General features: G+C 47.5%; 7 protein-coding genes across 7 annotated transcripts; 5 read left to right on the top strand and 2 right to left on the bottom strand.

Annotated features, from left to right (window-relative positions):
* The first annotated feature begins 789 nt into the window (after positions 1–789).
* On the top strand, positions 790–3227 carry F5891DRAFT_1012280 (major facilitator superfamily domain-containing protein). Its single transcript, XM_041360714.1, has 9 exons — positions 790–1276; positions 1332–1447; positions 1504–1683; positions 1733–1809; positions 1860–1918; positions 1964–2020; positions 2074–2654; positions 2706–2794; positions 2847–3227. Exons 1-9 carry the CDS (start codon positions 1095–1097, stop codon positions 3039–3041), a joined length of 1536 nt encoding a protein of 511 aa, XP_041230234.1. The 5' UTR covers positions 790–1094; the 3' UTR covers positions 3042–3227.
* A 16-nt stretch (positions 3228–3243) lies between these two features.
* F5891DRAFT_1126438 (uncharacterized protein) lies at positions 3244–4407 on the bottom strand (the record flags this gene model as incomplete). Its single annotated transcript, XM_041364090.1, has 6 exons — positions 3244–3289; positions 3337–3647; positions 3704–3762; positions 3819–3826; positions 3881–4325; positions 4383–4407. The coding sequence occupies 6 exons, from the start codon at positions 4405–4407 to the stop codon at positions 3244–3246; spliced, it is 894 nt and encodes a 297-aa protein (XP_041230233.1).
* Positions 4408–5300: 893 nt separating this feature from the next.
* F5891DRAFT_1184072 (scavenger mRNA decapping enzyme) lies at positions 5301–6581 on the top strand (the record flags this gene model as incomplete). Its single annotated transcript, XM_041366389.1, has 7 exons — positions 5301–5370; positions 5433–5605; positions 5668–5763; positions 5816–5916; positions 5963–6249; positions 6297–6391; positions 6453–6581. 7 exons carry the CDS (start codon positions 5301–5303, stop codon positions 6579–6581), a joined length of 951 nt encoding a protein of 316 aa, XP_041230232.1.
* Positions 6582–9985: 3404 nt separating this feature from the next.
* On the top strand, positions 9986–10891 carry F5891DRAFT_753403 (uncharacterized protein). Its single transcript, XM_041373112.1, has 4 exons — positions 9986–10251; positions 10306–10386; positions 10439–10555; positions 10613–10891. The coding sequence occupies exons 1-4, from the start codon at positions 10093–10095 to the stop codon at positions 10658–10660; spliced, it is 405 nt and encodes a 134-aa protein (XP_041230231.1). The 5' UTR covers positions 9986–10092; the 3' UTR covers positions 10661–10891.
* A 141-nt stretch (positions 10892–11032) lies between these two features.
* Positions 11033–12464, bottom strand: F5891DRAFT_1012255 (uncharacterized protein). Its single transcript, XM_041360713.1, has 5 exons — positions 12297–12464; positions 12195–12246; positions 12109–12136; positions 11509–12059; positions 11033–11453 (listed from the first exon to the last, which is right to left on the bottom strand). Exon 4 carries the CDS (start codon positions 12039–12041, stop codon positions 11514–11516), a length of 528 nt encoding a protein of 175 aa, XP_041230230.1. The 5' UTR covers positions 12042–12059; positions 12109–12136; positions 12195–12246; positions 12297–12464; the 3' UTR covers positions 11033–11453; positions 11509–11513.
* Positions 12465–12793: 329 nt separating this feature from the next.
* Positions 12794–15701, top strand: F5891DRAFT_753315 (uncharacterized protein). The gene is made up of 7 exons (XM_041373111.1): positions 12794–12860; positions 12910–13567; positions 13615–13812; positions 13864–14376; positions 14424–15158; positions 15207–15283; positions 15336–15701. Exons 2-7 carry the CDS (start codon positions 12977–12979, stop codon positions 15352–15354), a joined length of 2133 nt encoding a protein of 710 aa, XP_041230229.1. The 5' UTR covers positions 12794–12860; positions 12910–12976; the 3' UTR covers positions 15355–15701.
* On the top strand, positions 15566–16666 carry F5891DRAFT_944733 (phosphoribosylaminoimidazole-succinocarboxamide synthase; the record flags this gene model as incomplete). Its single annotated transcript, XM_041374579.1, has 4 exons — positions 15566–15712; positions 15768–15993; positions 16041–16196; positions 16248–16666. 4 exons carry the CDS (start codon positions 15566–15568, stop codon positions 16664–16666), a joined length of 948 nt encoding a protein of 315 aa, XP_041230228.1.
* Between the last annotated feature and the right edge of the window lie 26 nt (positions 16667–16692).

Below are 16692 nucleotides of genomic sequence, written 5' to 3'. Positions count from 1 at the left end.
TAGACTGGAGAATTTCGTTGCGATTATGTATGTTTCCACCAAGTCATCAACGCTCTTGGACTGGACAGTATGGTCAGTGGTCATTGTCATTCCTACTCTTACAAAAAGATGATAAGTACTCCATTGTATCAGATATAGCCTCGTGAGTGCAGTGCTTCTACCACGCAAAGTCGAGCCACCCCCGTCGAGACGGTTGCTACTTCCGCCTGATCTTTTCCCTGTAAAGAATGACAAGTGACATCGACCTCTGGCCCGCGATGATCCTCTCGGAATTTCTCTTGTCGACACATTGCTTGACTTGACTGCATTTCGAGGCCAAGACTTCTACCTTGTCGAATCTTCAGCCCTTTTGGCGCTGCTTAGGACAGGTGACTCACGAGGAGTGCATGATGTTACGACCACCTCTACATCTTCTGCGAGATCTGGCGAACCACACTCTTGGAGCACTATTATCTGAGCCTGAAAAAAATCCTTTCCGTCGCTGTTACAAGCGCTGGTGGTGCAAGTGACCCGACATAGTCAGCAGCTAGTTTCTTCCGTTGATTCCAAAACCGAATTGCAGACCCTTGGCCGCTCCGAGACGCTCTGGTACCGAGTCGCAGACATATCTGACATCTTTGGAGATTTTGAATGTGAACTGGGCGTCCGGCGCCAACGTGCCGCGAAGTGAAGAAGATACACGCAAGATACAAATTGACCAGTCATATTGACTTTGTCACTTTACTTCGGCAAAGCACCGCGTATGTGTTTACGGCAACTTACATATTGCTGTACTGATAAACGCATGAGTCACGCGGTGTATCAGATTTTTTTACGTTCTGAATCTCGCCGGACGCCGGGCGGGGAGGACTATTTTGCCTCGAAATCTGGTGTACTAGTGTCATGTGCAACGTCATACATCAGTGTCATCCCAATTTCCCGACCTCGTGCTTGCCCAAGACGGAGCGGTTGATGTAGTCATGCTCGGTACCGTGACTTGACTCAGTACGTACTCATGTCGTTTAGCCATAAATAGTGGGCGGCCTTGGTAAGTCAGGGAGTCCCTTTATCATTCCGATCTGAAGGCATCTAGTGGGGCGGTTGGCGCGTGGATCATGGCCCACGCTGGACAGACTCATCATATCTCAGTAACCTCCCCCGGGGCTAGGGGTGCTGCCACACATGAACTCGAGGAACAGAAGGTCAACAAGCAAGCTGCAGAAAAGCTATATAGCATATACACTCGCCAAGAAAAATGGTTCATTGTAATGATAGCCTCTTTGGCTGGATTGTTTAGGTGCAGAATCTTCATCCGCACGTGAACTAGAGGGACATTCTGACCATCTCTCTAGCCCGCTGACCGCAAATGTGTACTTTCCTGCAATACCGACGATCGCTTTAGCTTTTCACAAATCTATAGAATCAATCAACCTAACCGTCACCGCCTACATGGTCCTTCAAGGCATCTGTAAGCCGATAACTCAAAAGTTTATGGGAGGAATAATTATTTTCAAACCATATCAGCTCCTATGTTCTGGGGGACCATGGCGGATAGGTTTGGACGACGCCCCATCTTTCTCGCTTGTCTCCTTGTCCTGTGTTTATCTTGCATCGGCTTGGCGTTGGTCCCGACCTCAGCATACTGGTTATTAATGCTCTTGCGATGCATCCAGGCTGCTGGTTCTGCCAGTACAGTTGCACTAGGTATGTGCGAGCTTCGTTGTGATACCCTTTCATCTTACTGGAGCTATAGGTGCTGGGGTAATTGGAGATATAGGAACTCCCGCAGAACGCGGGGGATTTTTCGGCATATTTACCTTGGGACCACAAGTACATAGCGTATTACTTTTGCTGCATTATGCACTCTGATACCCGCGTAGGTTGGACCTGCTCTGGGACCTGTTATTGGTGGTGTCCTTGCAGATAAGCTCGGATGGAGGTTAGTTCTTATCTGGTACATTGAATGTAGCTGAATGCGTTACAGGTCTATCTTCTGGTTTCTATGCATCATGTCTGCCGCATGTTTTGCTCTTATGCTCATGTGTGCAATCCATTTTCTGTAGCATCTCTCTAACCTCATTCATATTATTCTAGTTTCCTACCTGAAACACTCCGTCGACTGGTGGGTGATGGCAGTGTGATACCATCGCCTTTCTATCGTCCCCTCGTGCCAATTGTTGGGAAAGGGCGTGTAGATCGTGATGCCCCAAAGCCTCCCAAGCCCGCACTGAACAATCCGTTACGCCTCTTCTTCTATCTGGACGTTCTAAACCTTCTCGTATTCAATGCAGTTCTATACGCCGTCTTCTATGCGGTAAATACCACCATATCCACGATATTCGCAAACAAGTACCCGTTCCTGAACGAAATAGATATAGGATTGTGTTTCCTAGCGATTGGTGGGGGGATGACCATTGGCACTGTCTTTTCCGGCAAAATGCTAGACGCTGATTTTCAAAGAACTAAAAACAGGCTCATGAAGAAGGCTGAAGAAGATTCTGAGAAGCACATACGGCCCGAGGACGTGACCAGGGAGGAGAATTTTCCAATAGAAAGAGCTAGGCTAAGGATGATGCCCATATTTACCGCAATTTTTATCTTGACATGCGCTGGTTATGGCTGGTCGCTTCAGCAGGAGACAAATATCGCAGTTCCACTGATCCTGCAAGTTATATGTACGTATTTACCTTTCCTTCCCCCATACCCTTATTTATGTGAATCAACAGTGGGTTATACAGTCGTCGCTACTATGAATGGCGTGCAGACGCTACTCATTGATCTACTACCATCCCAGAGTTCTTCCATTACCGCATGTGTAAGTTTCATTATCGCTCGATTTATCAACAATCTTGATTACTTCGTTTCAGAATAACTTGGTCAGATGTTCCTTGGGTGCTTTGATGGTCTCTGTCATAGACTTGATTGTCAATGCGATAGGCCCTGGTTGGACCTATGTACTGCTTGCAGGGATATGCTTGGCGTGCTCTCCCATGATCTGGTTTGCTATTTGGATTGGTCCGCGCTGTCGTGCAAAGCGACGGGCTCGTGATAATACCGCTTGATCATGGTGTCTACCAGTACGTACAGAAATGAAGTTACGGGAAAGTGCCTGTAGAATATATGCTAAACTACTTTGGTGCAAGAGTGTTATGAATCAACTGAACATGCAATATATGCAGAATGTGTATCCGCCCAGAGCTTGAGGGAAACCCACTTTAAAAATTGCGCTGCGATTGATCTCCTATTTCGTGCCTAAAACATTCTCTATAGTGCGTATATACTCTTAATCGATGTACCGACAACATGATACCTACTAAAAATATATGACACTGATCTTTCATTCGTTTATGCAAGTACACATCGTCCGACCAGCTGAACCAATTTTCGGCAGTTTCGAGTAAAGATTCCCCCTTCTTTCTCGCAGATTCCAATGCGACCCTGTGCAAAGGGAGGCGTATTGGGGGGTCATCCAAACGGGACAACTTGTAGACCACTTCTGCAAACTTGGCCGGATCGCCATCAAAATGCGTGTCCTCGATGTCAGGATAGAGAGCTCGGTATTTGCGACTTGAGAGGGTTGGGTTCGATTCATAAGCAGGGTGAACCGGTTCTGTCATACGGCTTTGAATCATCGACGTACGAAAAAGGCCAGGCTCGATGAGGGTGATCTTTTGTCAAGGTAAATTATGTTGAGTTCCAAAATTGAGCGATACAAGCGACCTACTTTGATTTGCCACTCTGGGTCAAGTTCGGCGATATACCCTTCCGTCAAACATTCCAACGCTAACGACACCCGGTTGACCTTCAGATCTTTAAGACGAAGTTGAGAGCCTACCTACCAGCTTTACTATCATTAGGATGTTAACCTGCCAGGAAAATTGTGCAGAATACATGAACTTACGCCGAAGCATAATGTACAGTGCCAACCTGTGGAATAAAGGCATTCCGGGAAGAAACGTTCAATATCCGCCCTCCTATGGGACGATTCACGTCCCTGAAGCATCGAATGGCTTCACGCATGACATTCTCCGCACCCCAGAACAGCACATCAAACATTTCTCGTGCGGCCTTGTGAGGCATGCCTTCAGTTTCTGATACTATATAGTATCCTGCATTATTCAGCACGACATCGACACGACTGAAGTGCGAGATGGCCTGATTGAACGCTGTGGTGATCGAGGGCGTATCTGTTACATCGAGTGGGAAAGTGACGAGGCGGGAAGAAGGGTATTCAGCAGTGAGGTCTTCCAACATCGATGGTTTGCGCAGGGTGGCAACTACGTTGTCTCCTTTGCTCAAAGCGTATTCGACAACCTTGCGCCCTAGACCAGCCGATGCACCAGTGACTGGATGCGGAGAAGGTTGTCAGCTTCGTTTCCTGATCAGTAGTAAAAATGATTGACTAAACCAAACTTTCGGGGAGGCCATTGTTGAATACTGTCTGAGGTAGACTTCACCGTGACTCTGGGTTGGCAGTCTGCGGAAGATGGACAAGCGGGCAGCCATGCATAGTGACCACCATACTGAGTTTTATGATAGAGGGATGGACCGGGCCGGCATTGATACTGGTAGGGCCTGGCCGCCATGAGAATATCAACCTTGGGTCAGGCCCCTGACTATTTTCCTCGTCAAGATAACTATACATCATCTGACCAACTAACGTGATTTTTGACAGCTCGTAACTTCCAAGGCTGTTTTGTGCACCGGGAGATAAAATGGGGGATCAGCTAATTGCACGAGCACATGCAAAACTTGTAGATGATGACCGTGACGAAAACATGCGAAGGGCGCTAGCTGGTGTCATTACAAAGGATGCTTACTTGAAAGCTATACCGGACGTCTTCCAACAGTGGTGGTAAGTCAGGCGATGAGAGTGGCGATGCCGATACTCGAGTCCATCTCCTTCAAATATTGGCCGAAACAGTGAACGACGATGAAAACTGCATCGCCAACCTTCCAGGTCGCTTCCGCTCTCTAGTGACATTGCGACCTCTGCCAAAATTTCGCGATGCATTGAACGATGTCAAGCATGTCGCACGAAAGTCTTTGGGTAGTCGTTCATGTTAGATGTCATTTTACTAACGCAGCACCGCCGTTGAACTCAGGGATGTGGCGAGCACCCAGCCTGAGAGACTCAGTCGGAGTCGGAGATGAAGACTTTAGGCTTGCGCGAGAGACTTGCCAATCAGGCTAGCTTTTGGACGGTTGATGGCACAATGCATAACGGCTAGTTCATCCGATCATGATGTGGGCTCAGTTTGGGCTGAGTCAGTCTAACCAAACATTGTCCATTTTCGTATTTCTCGATCTTGATCTTGATCATGACTGGTGATATAGCAAGTATTCAAGTTAACCTCAAAGAATTCGTGTTTGATCGCGTTCTGGATGAAAGTACGTGTAGTAATATTGTCATGACGAGCTAACAACAATTTGATCATATAATGACAACTTAGACGCGCTCGCACATACGTTAGCCGTCCTGGGCACACTACCCTCACCATCGGCACCCTCTGTACCTCTTCGTGCCGTCCTTCGCTTCGAGCGCACGTCCCTGTCATCTACTGTCGCTGCCCAGCTCTCATCTGGCATTCTTGAGTCTACCAAGAAAATCGGAAGCACTGACATTGTATATCCTGTCATCCTTTTCCTCTCAACCAGACACTGATCTTTTTGTCCATTGTAATTCAGTACTCGTGGTTCTTTGCATGGCTTCACAAGCGCGATGACTCCCCTGACGTGAAGATCTATGTCATCTGCCCCGCTACTGACGTCCACGTCCGCAAGGTCCGTCTTATTCATTTCTCCGTTATCATTCAGGTTGATGGCTATGCATTAGTATACAAAGCAGGACGTTCTCATGGTGCACGAGACCCCCGCCCTCTACCAGTCTATTGTCAAATCATACATTCTCGCCTTCGACCCCGCACGCACACAATGGTATTCCTTGTCTCAGTCACAGCCCACAAGCTAACCACATCCCCAGGGTCCAGGACATCCTCGTAGGTACCGCTGAAGCATCCAATATCCTAAATGCCTCTTCGGACTTTCTCATTCTTCCCGACATGAAGTGGGACACAACCAATGTCTCCGACCTCTACCTCCTCGCAATTTATACACACTCTGACGTACACTGCATGCGCGATCTCCGCAAAAAGCCGCACTTGGAAATGCTCAAGAACCTTCGAAGAGATGCTTGGAGAGTTGTGCAGAATAAGTGGGGTATCGGCCGTGGTGGCGTCAGGATGTACATCCATTATCAGCCGAGTTATTGTGAGTAGTTATTCAAGGATCAAGGATCAATTTAATCTATTGCACAGACCACTTTCACGTGCACATTGTCCACACTGGTCATGTCGGGCTGCACGGTATGACAGTGGGGCAAGCTCACTTACTAGATGATGTAATTGCGTTGGTGCGTGGTATTTCCATACTAGCACGATAATGGTGATGTCTTTTATATCTTGTCTTCGCAGCTCGAACTAGACCCTGACGATGGCTCTTCCGTTCTTGGGCGCATGACATTCACTTACGGACTCGGCACAGAACATGGGTTGTATAAAGCCATGGCTGCAGCACTTGCAGAGGTGCATGATACGGATTAGATGGCGATGGAGAATGTAGAGCACCGACAGGGAACTCAAGATACCGTAAAAAGCTAAAGGCCGGCAGGAAGTACGAACAGTACTAGTGTAATAATATGCATGAAAAAATCCTCAGACTCGAGTTCTGTGTCCGTCAAGTAATAACATCTATAGTGTAGGTAGTGTCTATCGTAGGACTCGGCGCCAGCGGACAAGAATCAAGGATAAAAAAATTATACTGTAAGAACGCACTGAGTGCCATTGCACTGATGGTTCATCAACCCCTCGAGAACGTATTCATCCTACTCCATCTATTCTTGAGATGTTCAAATGGCGGTGGTAAGGGGAAGCCGCATCATCAAATTTGGCAAGAAGTCCACAGGCTAAGGCAATGCGATCGACGACTCGAGACATGTTCACCGAGGTCTGGTGCTCTCCTCGTTGGGAGTGGTCGTAGAGAACAGCTCACTGTCTATGTCGATTTCATATGCGCAAAACGACATGTCGATAGTGTGCAGGCGGGGGCTATGATGTATAAGATGGGCAAATCCCATGAAGGTAAGAGATGGCAGGACTCGATAACGACCCGCACTTCCAATCCCAAAATCCTCGAGCTGAGGCAGGATTACACCATTGTCTTGAGTAAGGCATTATCGATGGCCGAGGTACATATGCAATCGAGCTGTAAGTGTGTCGAGCGACTAAACGGCAGCACCGGAGCAACTATGTTAAAGTCAAGTGCTCGGACTCTTATGAGACAGCGATTAAGGGCAGAAAGTGATGGTTCAGCGATGTGCACTTCATCAAGTTGGAAATTTTACATTCGAGTGGGATTGGATTGGGTATTATTATCGCGGTATGGCTTGAGGAGGGACTTGAACGATGGTAGAGAAGCCAAACGAAGTAGCTCTCGTGCACCAAGGCTCTGGCATGCGTTGCAACAGAAAAGTTCCCGCAAGTCACATAGACCTCGAAGGTGCATCTGAGCTCCAAGGGAGGCTAACGAATCACAATTAGGGGACAAGACGGTGCTAGCGTGTATCCCAGTTCTAAGAATGGAATGGGTAACCCAAGGGGGTTGCACAATAGCGGCAAGAAGTGCTCTCGGTCGTCACACCAGACCAAATGCCAAGAACGTGCGGGCAATAGCGCAGAGAGGTCTTTGCATCGTCTATTGGAAGATTTGGGCATTCACTATCATGTGGATCTTTTGCAATTGATTGCCTACAGCTCATCAGCAAAGGTTGTCGAGCACGAAAAATGGATGAGGCACTGACCTGCACAATTTCGTAACACAAAAAACAAAGCCTAAAGTCCCAAGTTGCCTGGAGTCGAATGATCAGACGCTGCAGACAATGAGGAAGATGACAAAAAATTACAAGGTCGTCCAACATCGAGTAGAATGCAAACAGGCTGTCCTGACGTTCAAATGTAACACTGATGAATTTTGCTTTCCTCTATTTCTCGGCACAGTGCAAGAGATATGGCAGTGACTGGCGATGACCGCTCGTATAGGTGTGATTTGTGTAGCATGGATTCACCGCGCAGGAATCACAATGTGATAGAATATGGACCAAAAGCTTGAGGACGAATGCCTGGAATCATCCCGGAATCAAAAATTAGCGAACGCCGTACAGAGGAAACGGCAACTTGCCCGTTGGCAGTGGGAGGGTAGCAGCACAACATCCTGGTTCAGTCAGAGCAACGATATTTCGGTAGTTCTATAACGAAATCAAGATAGTAATGCTTCGTGATCAAGCCTTGACGCAAGTTGAAATTGCTGGATGCATCGTGAGGCAGGAAGAAGTATGTAGAGGCTCAGCTTGTCCCAGACAAACTTCAGGTGCAATGCTGAGCCATCGTCTTTCCATTGTAGTGAACTGTTCTCAGGCAAAGTCGTCCTCTTGCCAGAACTTTCATGCATGGGTAGGTGGTGTGGTCCCAGACGACAATTCCGTTAAGATAAATCAATACTTAGATTTCTGAGACCGGTATTGATTAATCGGCTAGGAGGCTGCAAAAACTTTGGCTGGAATTGGCGAGCGGAGTTGTGTGCACGGTCCACCCAGGGTCCTGAGCCACTTCGATTTCAAGTTTGTGGACCTAACACCCACGAATTCGGAACCATTCACGAAACCACTGTCGTCCCGCAACGCAAAATTAGGCTTAGCATCAACCACTCAGGCAAACGCAAGAGGGTAGACGAATTTCTTGAATTGTTGATCTTGAAGAACGACACGAGCGGCTTCGATACCACTTGACGCACCCATGGACCCCTTGCAAATCAGAAGTCGCCTTGGACGTATCATGCCCCTCATGAGGGCACGCAAGATGCTTGGTCGCACTTCAAGTTAGATCGGTCACAGCTCGACATTGCCAACTGCGTCAAGAAAGGCAAGAACTGCAAATCGCGACGGTGAAAAATGCCAGTTTTTTTGGTCAGCAACGGCGCTGGAGGTCTTCATGGTTTATGCAGCTTGATGGCATTTTCTTCTCAGATTGGATCATTCGGTTCGACATTCTTCACGTCTTGATGCGCGGAAATTTGTGGAGAGTTTGGGACAGCTTACGGTGCATGTAGGGGGGCATTGAGCCAACTCATAGTCACTGGTGAGTGTCTTGTTCACTCAAACCATGTTTTGTTTCTGGGGCATATCAATGTTGGCATTGGTTACCACTCGTTGATGTTGATGGAGGCGATTGCGTCAGTTGAAACTTGGGGGGTCGATCTTGATGCAGCCATAGCGACTATATCTTGACTCATATTAATGCTTGACACATCTTGGGAGCTTGATAGCACGCTGTTGAGTCGTGTTCATGTTTCATGATGGTGGTTGGAAACTTGCCTGGCTCGTGCGCGAAGTTGCTTTGATACCCCTTTTTGGGTCACGCAATGTGTCACACTTTGTGTCACGCTGTCCTCGCTGACAACGAGTGACCCAACATTGGGTGTTTTTTGTCTGGCATGTTGAAGGAATATGATTGCTCAGGATGGTTGATCAGTATATCACAGATATATTTTATCCCGTACGACAGAGAGCTCCCCATGAGAGAGTCCACGCACTTACGCTTCGTATGTACTGACTCTTCTTTCCCAGCCAGGGATGCTCTGGCTTGTGCATCATTCTCATGATGCTCTGAGCAGTGCATAAGACTCGATCGAACATGTCGAGGTCCGTGGCGTGTATCGTGGAGGTTCTGCAACGGCGGTCCATAGCTTTGATGGAGCGACCTGGTGCTCAATAATGACCATCCTGTCCCCCCTGCGCCATCTCGTGCCTCTCGTTTAGATGGCTGTTCTGGGTTGAGGTCGCTCATGAAGACGGGCTGAGAATTGGTTCCGCGGAAGCAAATGTCGTACCGACATTTGCAAATTTGAAGATTTACAAGTGACACACTGGAACAGGCGCCAACCAAGCAATCGGCACTAAAGCCCTGTCGGGATTGCGAATTCGGAGTTCTAGAACTTAGACTATGGCCGCCCCAAATTATTTTCGTTCGATCGAATCTTCGCTGCTATTTAAACCCCCAAATGTCTTCACGCAAAGTAAACGACATCCCTTTTCCTTCATTTTCTCTTGTAATAAACCAGTATTCGATGAGCAACATGAGATTGCCAAGCTACAGGGCCTCTTATTTGCTTCGTTTCCACCCTTACCCGAGAGTCAAACTCAGCCAACGTGAGATTATGGTGAGCGATGCCACGAACATCATTTCAGCGCTATTTTTGACCCTTGTCGCGAAGCATGCTGTTAATGATAGTCCCAGCAGCCTGTATGATATTGTTGAAAACGATGACAGTGTTGGACCGGTGATCCTCAACTTTGTACGCGTTTTCTTTTTGTCATTTTGTAGTCTTATTCAATTCTCCAATGCAGCCCGACCTCCCTGAAGAGCAGCATCCCAATGCTGAGAACCCGCAGGAAGCTATTGAAGTTGCCGAGACTGACGCCCAACCTCACGTCAAGCATCTAAACTTCGCAACTCTAATCATCGTACGTTTTCTACCCTTGCTTACAGTAGCTGCTCGCCCTCACATGTTACGTCGGCAGGACCTTGCGATACTAGTTGCGAGGAAGCTATCTTGGAAAACCAAGTAGTTTGTCATAGCTGCACAATCTACTAATCCTGCAGCTCGTGCTGTTGGCTCTCAACCTGTATCTTGCTTTCGCTATCGTTGTACCATATGGTCGGTCCTTAAACCACAGGAATCTACTTTACATCAATCAATCATTCCATTGCTCTCCATGCTATCGTCTAACATACACGAATATCTGTGCTATATCTACCATCAATACATCTAGTGGAAATTTCATTCTGGCTTTGCAATTTGTATCAATGAAATAGACCAAAAGACTTAGGCTTTCCAAACCATGACTGCAACACTTCCAGAGATGCACAATGATGCGGGAAAACAGAGGATACCGTGTATGAAGATCCATACAAAGGCCTCTAATAGTGTAGCGCTGAGATTCGGATTCCCGCGTGTCTGTCAGAGTGACACTACGTGACTAGCTTGTGGTTGCATCTGTCCATCTCAGCACGGAAGGTTCCGTCTGTCATGCATGACCAAGCCCGCTACAACTCATGTCAGTGCTCAATAGTTCTTGGTGGATTCGTTCATAGACCTCATTGTGAACGCAATGAGTCACTTGCTGGACCTACATACTCCCTGCGAGTATGTGCCTGGTGTGCTTTCCCATGGTCCGGTCTGCTATTTGGATTGATCCACGCTGTCATGCAGAGCGATGGGCCCGTAACACTGCGGCTTGATTATGGTTTCTTGTGCGTACAAAAAGGATGTTACGGGCGAGTGCAAGTAGAATATATGCTATGATATTTCGGTGCAAGAAAGCGACATCGACTAAGCACGAGACATGCAGAACTCGTGACCTGCTGATAACATTAGCGCCCAAACCCATTATTAGTGCTTGAGACGAAAACCCACTGATACTATGAGAACTGTGTTGCAATTTGATCCCCTATTTCCTGTAGTTCCTTACTTCCCTCGAAAAATAATCTCGTGCTCTCCATAACCTCTTTCGTAATGAATTCTGCATCCTGATTTGCCATGCTCGTAGCGCTGATGAAATCAGAATGTCGCAGATTGTCAATGGCCTTCCTCGTTCTGTCCCCCCGGATGTAGTCATCCCGTAAGCACTTGATCAAACGAGCTTGTGCTGATGGGGTGTACAAAGTTGAGCTCCGTACGAGGATTTCGAGGCGGCGGCATACAGCCGTCCGAGTATCGAGAGCATCCTGAAATTTCTCAATGAGAAGGATATTAGAGTAGTTGGGAGCGGGAGCAGTCTGAGTGGTCGAAGTAGATGCAGCAGATGAGGACTCAGTAGAAGGAACTTCTTCGGGGACAACCTCCACTGATTCCTTCATGAGACGGGCGAAGTGATCCTTTGGGGAGAGACGCCGCTTCTTGTGCTTGCGCGTCGGTTGACCTTTGGGTGTTTTCGTTGATTTGGCCATCTTGTATCGTGCCCGTCCCTGCAGTATATTTAGATAATGCAACGCGTAGAGTGGGGAACCTTAATACTTGGTATAGGAAGCAAGCGAGGTGGTCACTTGAGATACGAAGTTAGTAATTCAGGTATTCATTTGGAAAGAACTTCGTAGACTCACAGCCGAATAAATACGAATGAGAAAAGCAAACAGACGGCTAGAGGACCAGAGGCTATGAGCAGGTATGAGCGCGTGTCTGGCTATAAGAAATGACCGGGTCACTTGGTTTGAACAAGACGTACTAGTACAGGTGCACTGGCAGGTTCCTTCCTAATCTCTTGCGAAAATGAACCACTTATATAACGTTCAGACTTCCCGCAGATGATTCGGGAGACTTGTTGGTACAATACCGGTGCTGGTAGTGATCTTATAGCATGGGGGAGGTGGTGGTGGCCCGGCAGAGATTAATGATTTCACCGTAAATATTCTCAGTCACGTGAGCGATATCACAAAGAATAATCAATGGTTAATCCTTAATCAATTATGATACGTGTGAGTCGCGACCACCAACAATCGAGCACGACAATAACGATGCGAAAAAAATGTACAAGCATATAAGATTATTTTATTGCGCGTTTGTTTTTCGTGAACAATCAAGAGTCAAGACGCATTGACCATGCACGTGTTATGGAGTAGTTCCCAAATATGGATGCCCCGAAAAGCAAACGCAGGATCCAGGCCGTGACATCAATTATCGCACCAGGCTCCTAGTAGGTCATCACAACTGTACTGGAGTACGTAGCGCTAATATCTGGTCTGTGCGTTTTGACCTTCTAGTCCATGACAGTGAGTTGTTCACTCTAAGGTACTTCCGAGTCACTAATTTGCTCTGCAGAGCACTGGCTGGTGTCTTCCCAACTAACGTGTAGAAATACACAAGTACTGTCTCGGTGCTACGAAAGATGCAGTTTCAGCGTATACATGCACTTCCCTCGCAAATGCGGTTGCTAGTGCTATCTCACCGCCTCAGTATCGTCCGTGGGTCTGGGTCGAGCCTCCGTCATACCTTCCAGCGATCACAACATACTGCTCTATCTCATTTACAGTCATTCAAAAGTCCTAATAAATCACGCACACGAGTATGGCGCAATATTGCATGGCTTATTCCCGTGACTGGCGGTGTCGCACTTTACCTCTATCCTAGCCAACAGCTCCACCTACCTTCCATCTTTTCCTCGCCGACACTTATTCCGTGTACAGAACACGACCTAGACGTACAAGCAAGAGACACTATAATAGGATCACCGGCAGAACCACATATGTCTATTCCCTCGCGGATATTATCTCTGTTGCAGGAACACTTGTGGGAACCTGTGTTGACGGCACGAAGATTCATTCACTTGTTCTACCTCTTCATACCTGTCATCATTACCATGCCTATGCTGCTTATCGGGAAGCCTGAACGTAGATATAAGGGTGACAAGTGGGGAGCCGTTTGGTGGTACGAATTTCTTGTCAGGAGGATGCAGACCGCCGGGCCAACATTCATCAAGGTATCTATCCCATAGTGTCCTTTCCATCTCACCGTCTGACCATTCAGCTTGGGCAATGGGCAGCATCGCGGGCTGATCTCTTCCCGTCATTACTTTGCGAGAAAATGGGGTCCTTGCACTCTCGCGGAAAGCCTCATTCACTCATGCACACTAAGCAAGTCATCGAAAGGGCGTTTGAACGGCCATTCGACGAAGTGTTCGAAGTTTTTGATGAGAATCCGATAGGAGTCGGTGCCATTGCACAAGTGGGTTTACTGCTGGCTTCTGTGGGCTACTAATGGACTCATTATCTGTAGGTCTACCGGGCAAATCTCAAGCATGATCTTATACCTCCCTCTTACCTTGGTCCAAAACGGCAAACCAAATCACCCACAGGGTCGCTGGCTCCCGTTATCCTGCAAGACCCTCCGCCTTCAGTACCTACTGCATCTGTCGCCATCAAAGTCTTGCATCCTCGCGTCGCCAAGGATATTGCGCATGACCTATCTATAATGTCGTTCTTTGCGCGGGTCATTAACCTTTTCCCTGGTATGCAATGGTTATCACTCCCAGAGGAGGTCAGCGTCTTTGGTGAAATGATGCGTCGACAACTCGACCTCCGAATCGAAGCAGAGAATCTGCTGACATTTGAAAATAACTTTGCTTCGAGAAATGTGCCAGTATCATTTCCACGTCCTTTGAAGACGTTTTCGACTGCCGACTTACTTGTCGAGGAATACGAGAACGCCTTGCGCATGGAGTACTTCCTGAAAAACGGAGGTGGGCCATTTGATGATCAATTGGCAACCGTCGGATTGGATGCTTTCTTGGTTCGTGAATTATCTCTAGTAGTTTTCTTTTACTTATTTTCCTGCAGAAAATGCTACTACTTGACAACTTCGTGCACTCTGATCTTCATCCGGGCAACATCATGATCAAATTCACAAAGCCTCCGACCACCCGTGACCTCCTCATGAACATGTACTCCTCATTCTTCCCACAAAAGGGCTCTGCCGAAGTTCTTGTCGAGCACCCGCTGGAATCTGATGAAATGGTAGTCCGACTACGCTCACTCAGACATTCCCGTGAGGAATGGCAAAAGGAACTTAGGGTTTCATCGGAGCAGGGCTACATTCCTGAAATCGTTTTCATCGATGCTGGTCTCGTGACAACGCTTAACGCGGCAAACCGCAAGAACTTCCTCGATCTTTTCAGAGCTATTGCTGAGTTCGATGGCTACCGAGCCGGTCAATTGATGGTCGAACGTTGTCGGACTCCCGAACTTGCGATCGACACCGAAACGTTTGCACTGAAGATGCAACACATTGTTCTGAGCATCAAGCGGAAAACGTTCTCACTGGGGCAAATCAAGATTTCAGATATTTTGACTGATGTTCTAACGGCTGTGCGGCAGCACCATGTCAAGATGGAGGCGGATTTTATCAATACGGTTATCTCCATATTACTCCTTGAAGGCATTGGGAGACATTTGGATCCAAGTCTAGATCTTTTCAAGAGCGCATTGCCGATTCTACGACAGCTTGGACGGCAGATGACAACTCAAGAGTCGATGACACAGTTGCCCTCAGGAAACTTTGGAGCGTTATTGAAGGTAGATGCTGGGTGTTTTCTTTTCTACCAATACTTATCCTCGAGACAGGTCTGGATGTGGGTAGAAGCTCGTCAAATGGCCTCAACAGCATTCATTGATGTTGACGAATTAGTCAAATATGATTTGTTGGTGTCCTGACCCTTGGTTGCATGGTTCAAGTGCTGACAACGATTGTAGGCTTGTCCCGACTGTATAACGCGGAGTCCTTATAGATATCTTGACGGCGTCCTTTAGCATTACAGGAGTAATAGGAATATAGACACAACTGACACACGCATACATACACACATACACTCTAGAGTACAGGATCATCATCTTACATCACCACTCCAAATATTGCGATCGCCGAAGTAGCCCGTTTCCGTAACCATCCAGTCTCTAATCAGATATCTCTTCTTTGCCCCGCAATGGCAGCCCTGCTACAAACGGATTTGCCAGACTTTCAACTTCTTTCCAGAGGAAAGGTCCGCGACGTTTACGCAACTTCGTCGCCCGATCATCTATTGTTTGTCGCAACCGACCGGATATCAGTGTACGATGTCGTCCTCAACAGCGTCCGTAGATATCTCTGAACTCTTTTCTGCCTGATTTAATGTGCCCTGCTTTTAGGGTATCCCAGACAAAGGCAAACTCCTCACAAGCATCTCGCTGTTCTGGTTCGAGAAGCTGAAGCACATCATTCCTAACCATCTTGTTACCGTCAATATCGATGAGATGCCAGATGAAGTCCGGGAATACCGCGAGCAACTCGAGGACCGCACTATGCTTGTAAGAAAGGCCAAAATAGTGCCCATAGAAGCGATCGTCAGAGGATACATCACTGGTGAGCTGATTCGTTGTCCGGATAATCTCCAGGGGCCGCCGGGATGACTTTGTGAATAGGATCAGCCTGGGCAGAGTACCAAAAGTCACAGACTGTCTGCGGTATCCCAATACCGGAGAGGATGGAAGAATCTCAAAAGTTCCCGACACCGATCTTCACTCCGTCTACCAAGGCTGAGCAAGGCGCCCATGACGAGAACATCTCGCCTGAAAAAGGTGCTATCGTTGGAATAGCTTGTCTCAAGTCGCTTATACCCACTTTATCAGCCGCTCAACTCATCGGTCAAGATCTATTCGACCGTATTCAGGCTGCATCTTTGCAACTATATATGGCTGCTGCTGAATATGCAGAATCATGTGGACTTATTCTCGCAGACACGAAGTTTGAATTCGGTCTTGTTCCCTCTGCTTCTGCTGGGCAAGACGAGCTCATCCTTGTGGACGAGGTCCTTACGCCTGATTCGTCGCGATACTGGCCCCGAGACCAGTATGAACCTGGCAAAGGACAGCCAAGCTTTGACAAGCAGTATGTCAGAAATGCGTTGACTGCCGCTGGGTACAGAAAAGGATTAGAGAGTGGACCAAACGCAAACGGCAAGGGATGGGGAATCGATGATATTGTCATCGAGGGGACTAGAAAACGATATAAAGAAGCTGAACAAATGCTGAAGTCGCTACACTCATAGAAAAAATTGTCTAGATTATTCGTTAT

This window comes from Suillus fuscotomentosus, assembly GCF_016647785.1.
Source record: "Suillus fuscotomentosus strain FC203 chromosome Unknown F5891scaffold_9, whole genome shotgun sequence".
Lineage (NCBI taxonomy): Eukaryota > Fungi > Basidiomycota > Agaricomycetes > Boletales > Suillaceae > Suillus > Suillus fuscotomentosus.
The sequence above is the reverse complement of the archived record's forward strand: the minus strand, read 5'-3'. Positions and strand labels throughout refer to the sequence as shown.

Coding starts and splice junctions, on each gene's coding strand:
- F5891DRAFT_753315 (XM_041373111.1), top strand. CDS start 12,977: ATGCAGTTTCAGCGTATACATGCACTTCCCTCGCAAATGCGGTTGCTA. Junction 13,813..13,863: donor GAGTCGGTGCCATTGCACAA/GTGGGTTTACTG, acceptor CATTATCTGTAG/GTCTACCGGGCAAATCTCAA. Junction 14,377..14,423: donor TCGGATTGGATGCTTTCTTG/GTTCGTGAATTA, acceptor ATTTTCCTGCAG/AAAATGCTACTACTTGACAA.
- F5891DRAFT_1012255 (XM_041360713.1), bottom strand. CDS start 12,041: ATGGCCAAATCAACGAAAACACCCAAAGGTCAACCGACGCGCAAGCAC.
- F5891DRAFT_1012280 (XM_041360714.1), top strand. CDS start 1,095: ATGGCCCACGCTGGACAGACTCATCATATCTCAGTAACCTCCCCCGGG. Junction 1,448..1,503: donor CATGGTCCTTCAAGGCATCT/GTAAGCCGATAA, acceptor AAACCATATCAG/CTCCTATGTTCTGGGGGACC. Junction 1,684..1,732: donor TGCCAGTACAGTTGCACTAG/GTATGTGCGAGC, acceptor CTGGAGCTATAG/GTGCTGGGGTAATTGGAGAT.
- F5891DRAFT_753403 (XM_041373112.1), top strand. CDS start 10,093: ATGTCTTCACGCAAAGTAAACGACATCCCTTTTCCTTCATTTTCTCTT. Junction 10,387..10,438: donor GACCGGTGATCCTCAACTTT/GTACGCGTTTTC, acceptor TCTCCAATGCAG/CCCGACCTCCCTGAAGAGCA. Junction 10,556..10,612: donor ACTTCGCAACTCTAATCATC/GTACGTTTTCTA, acceptor TTACGTCGGCAG/GACCTTGCGATACTAGTTGC.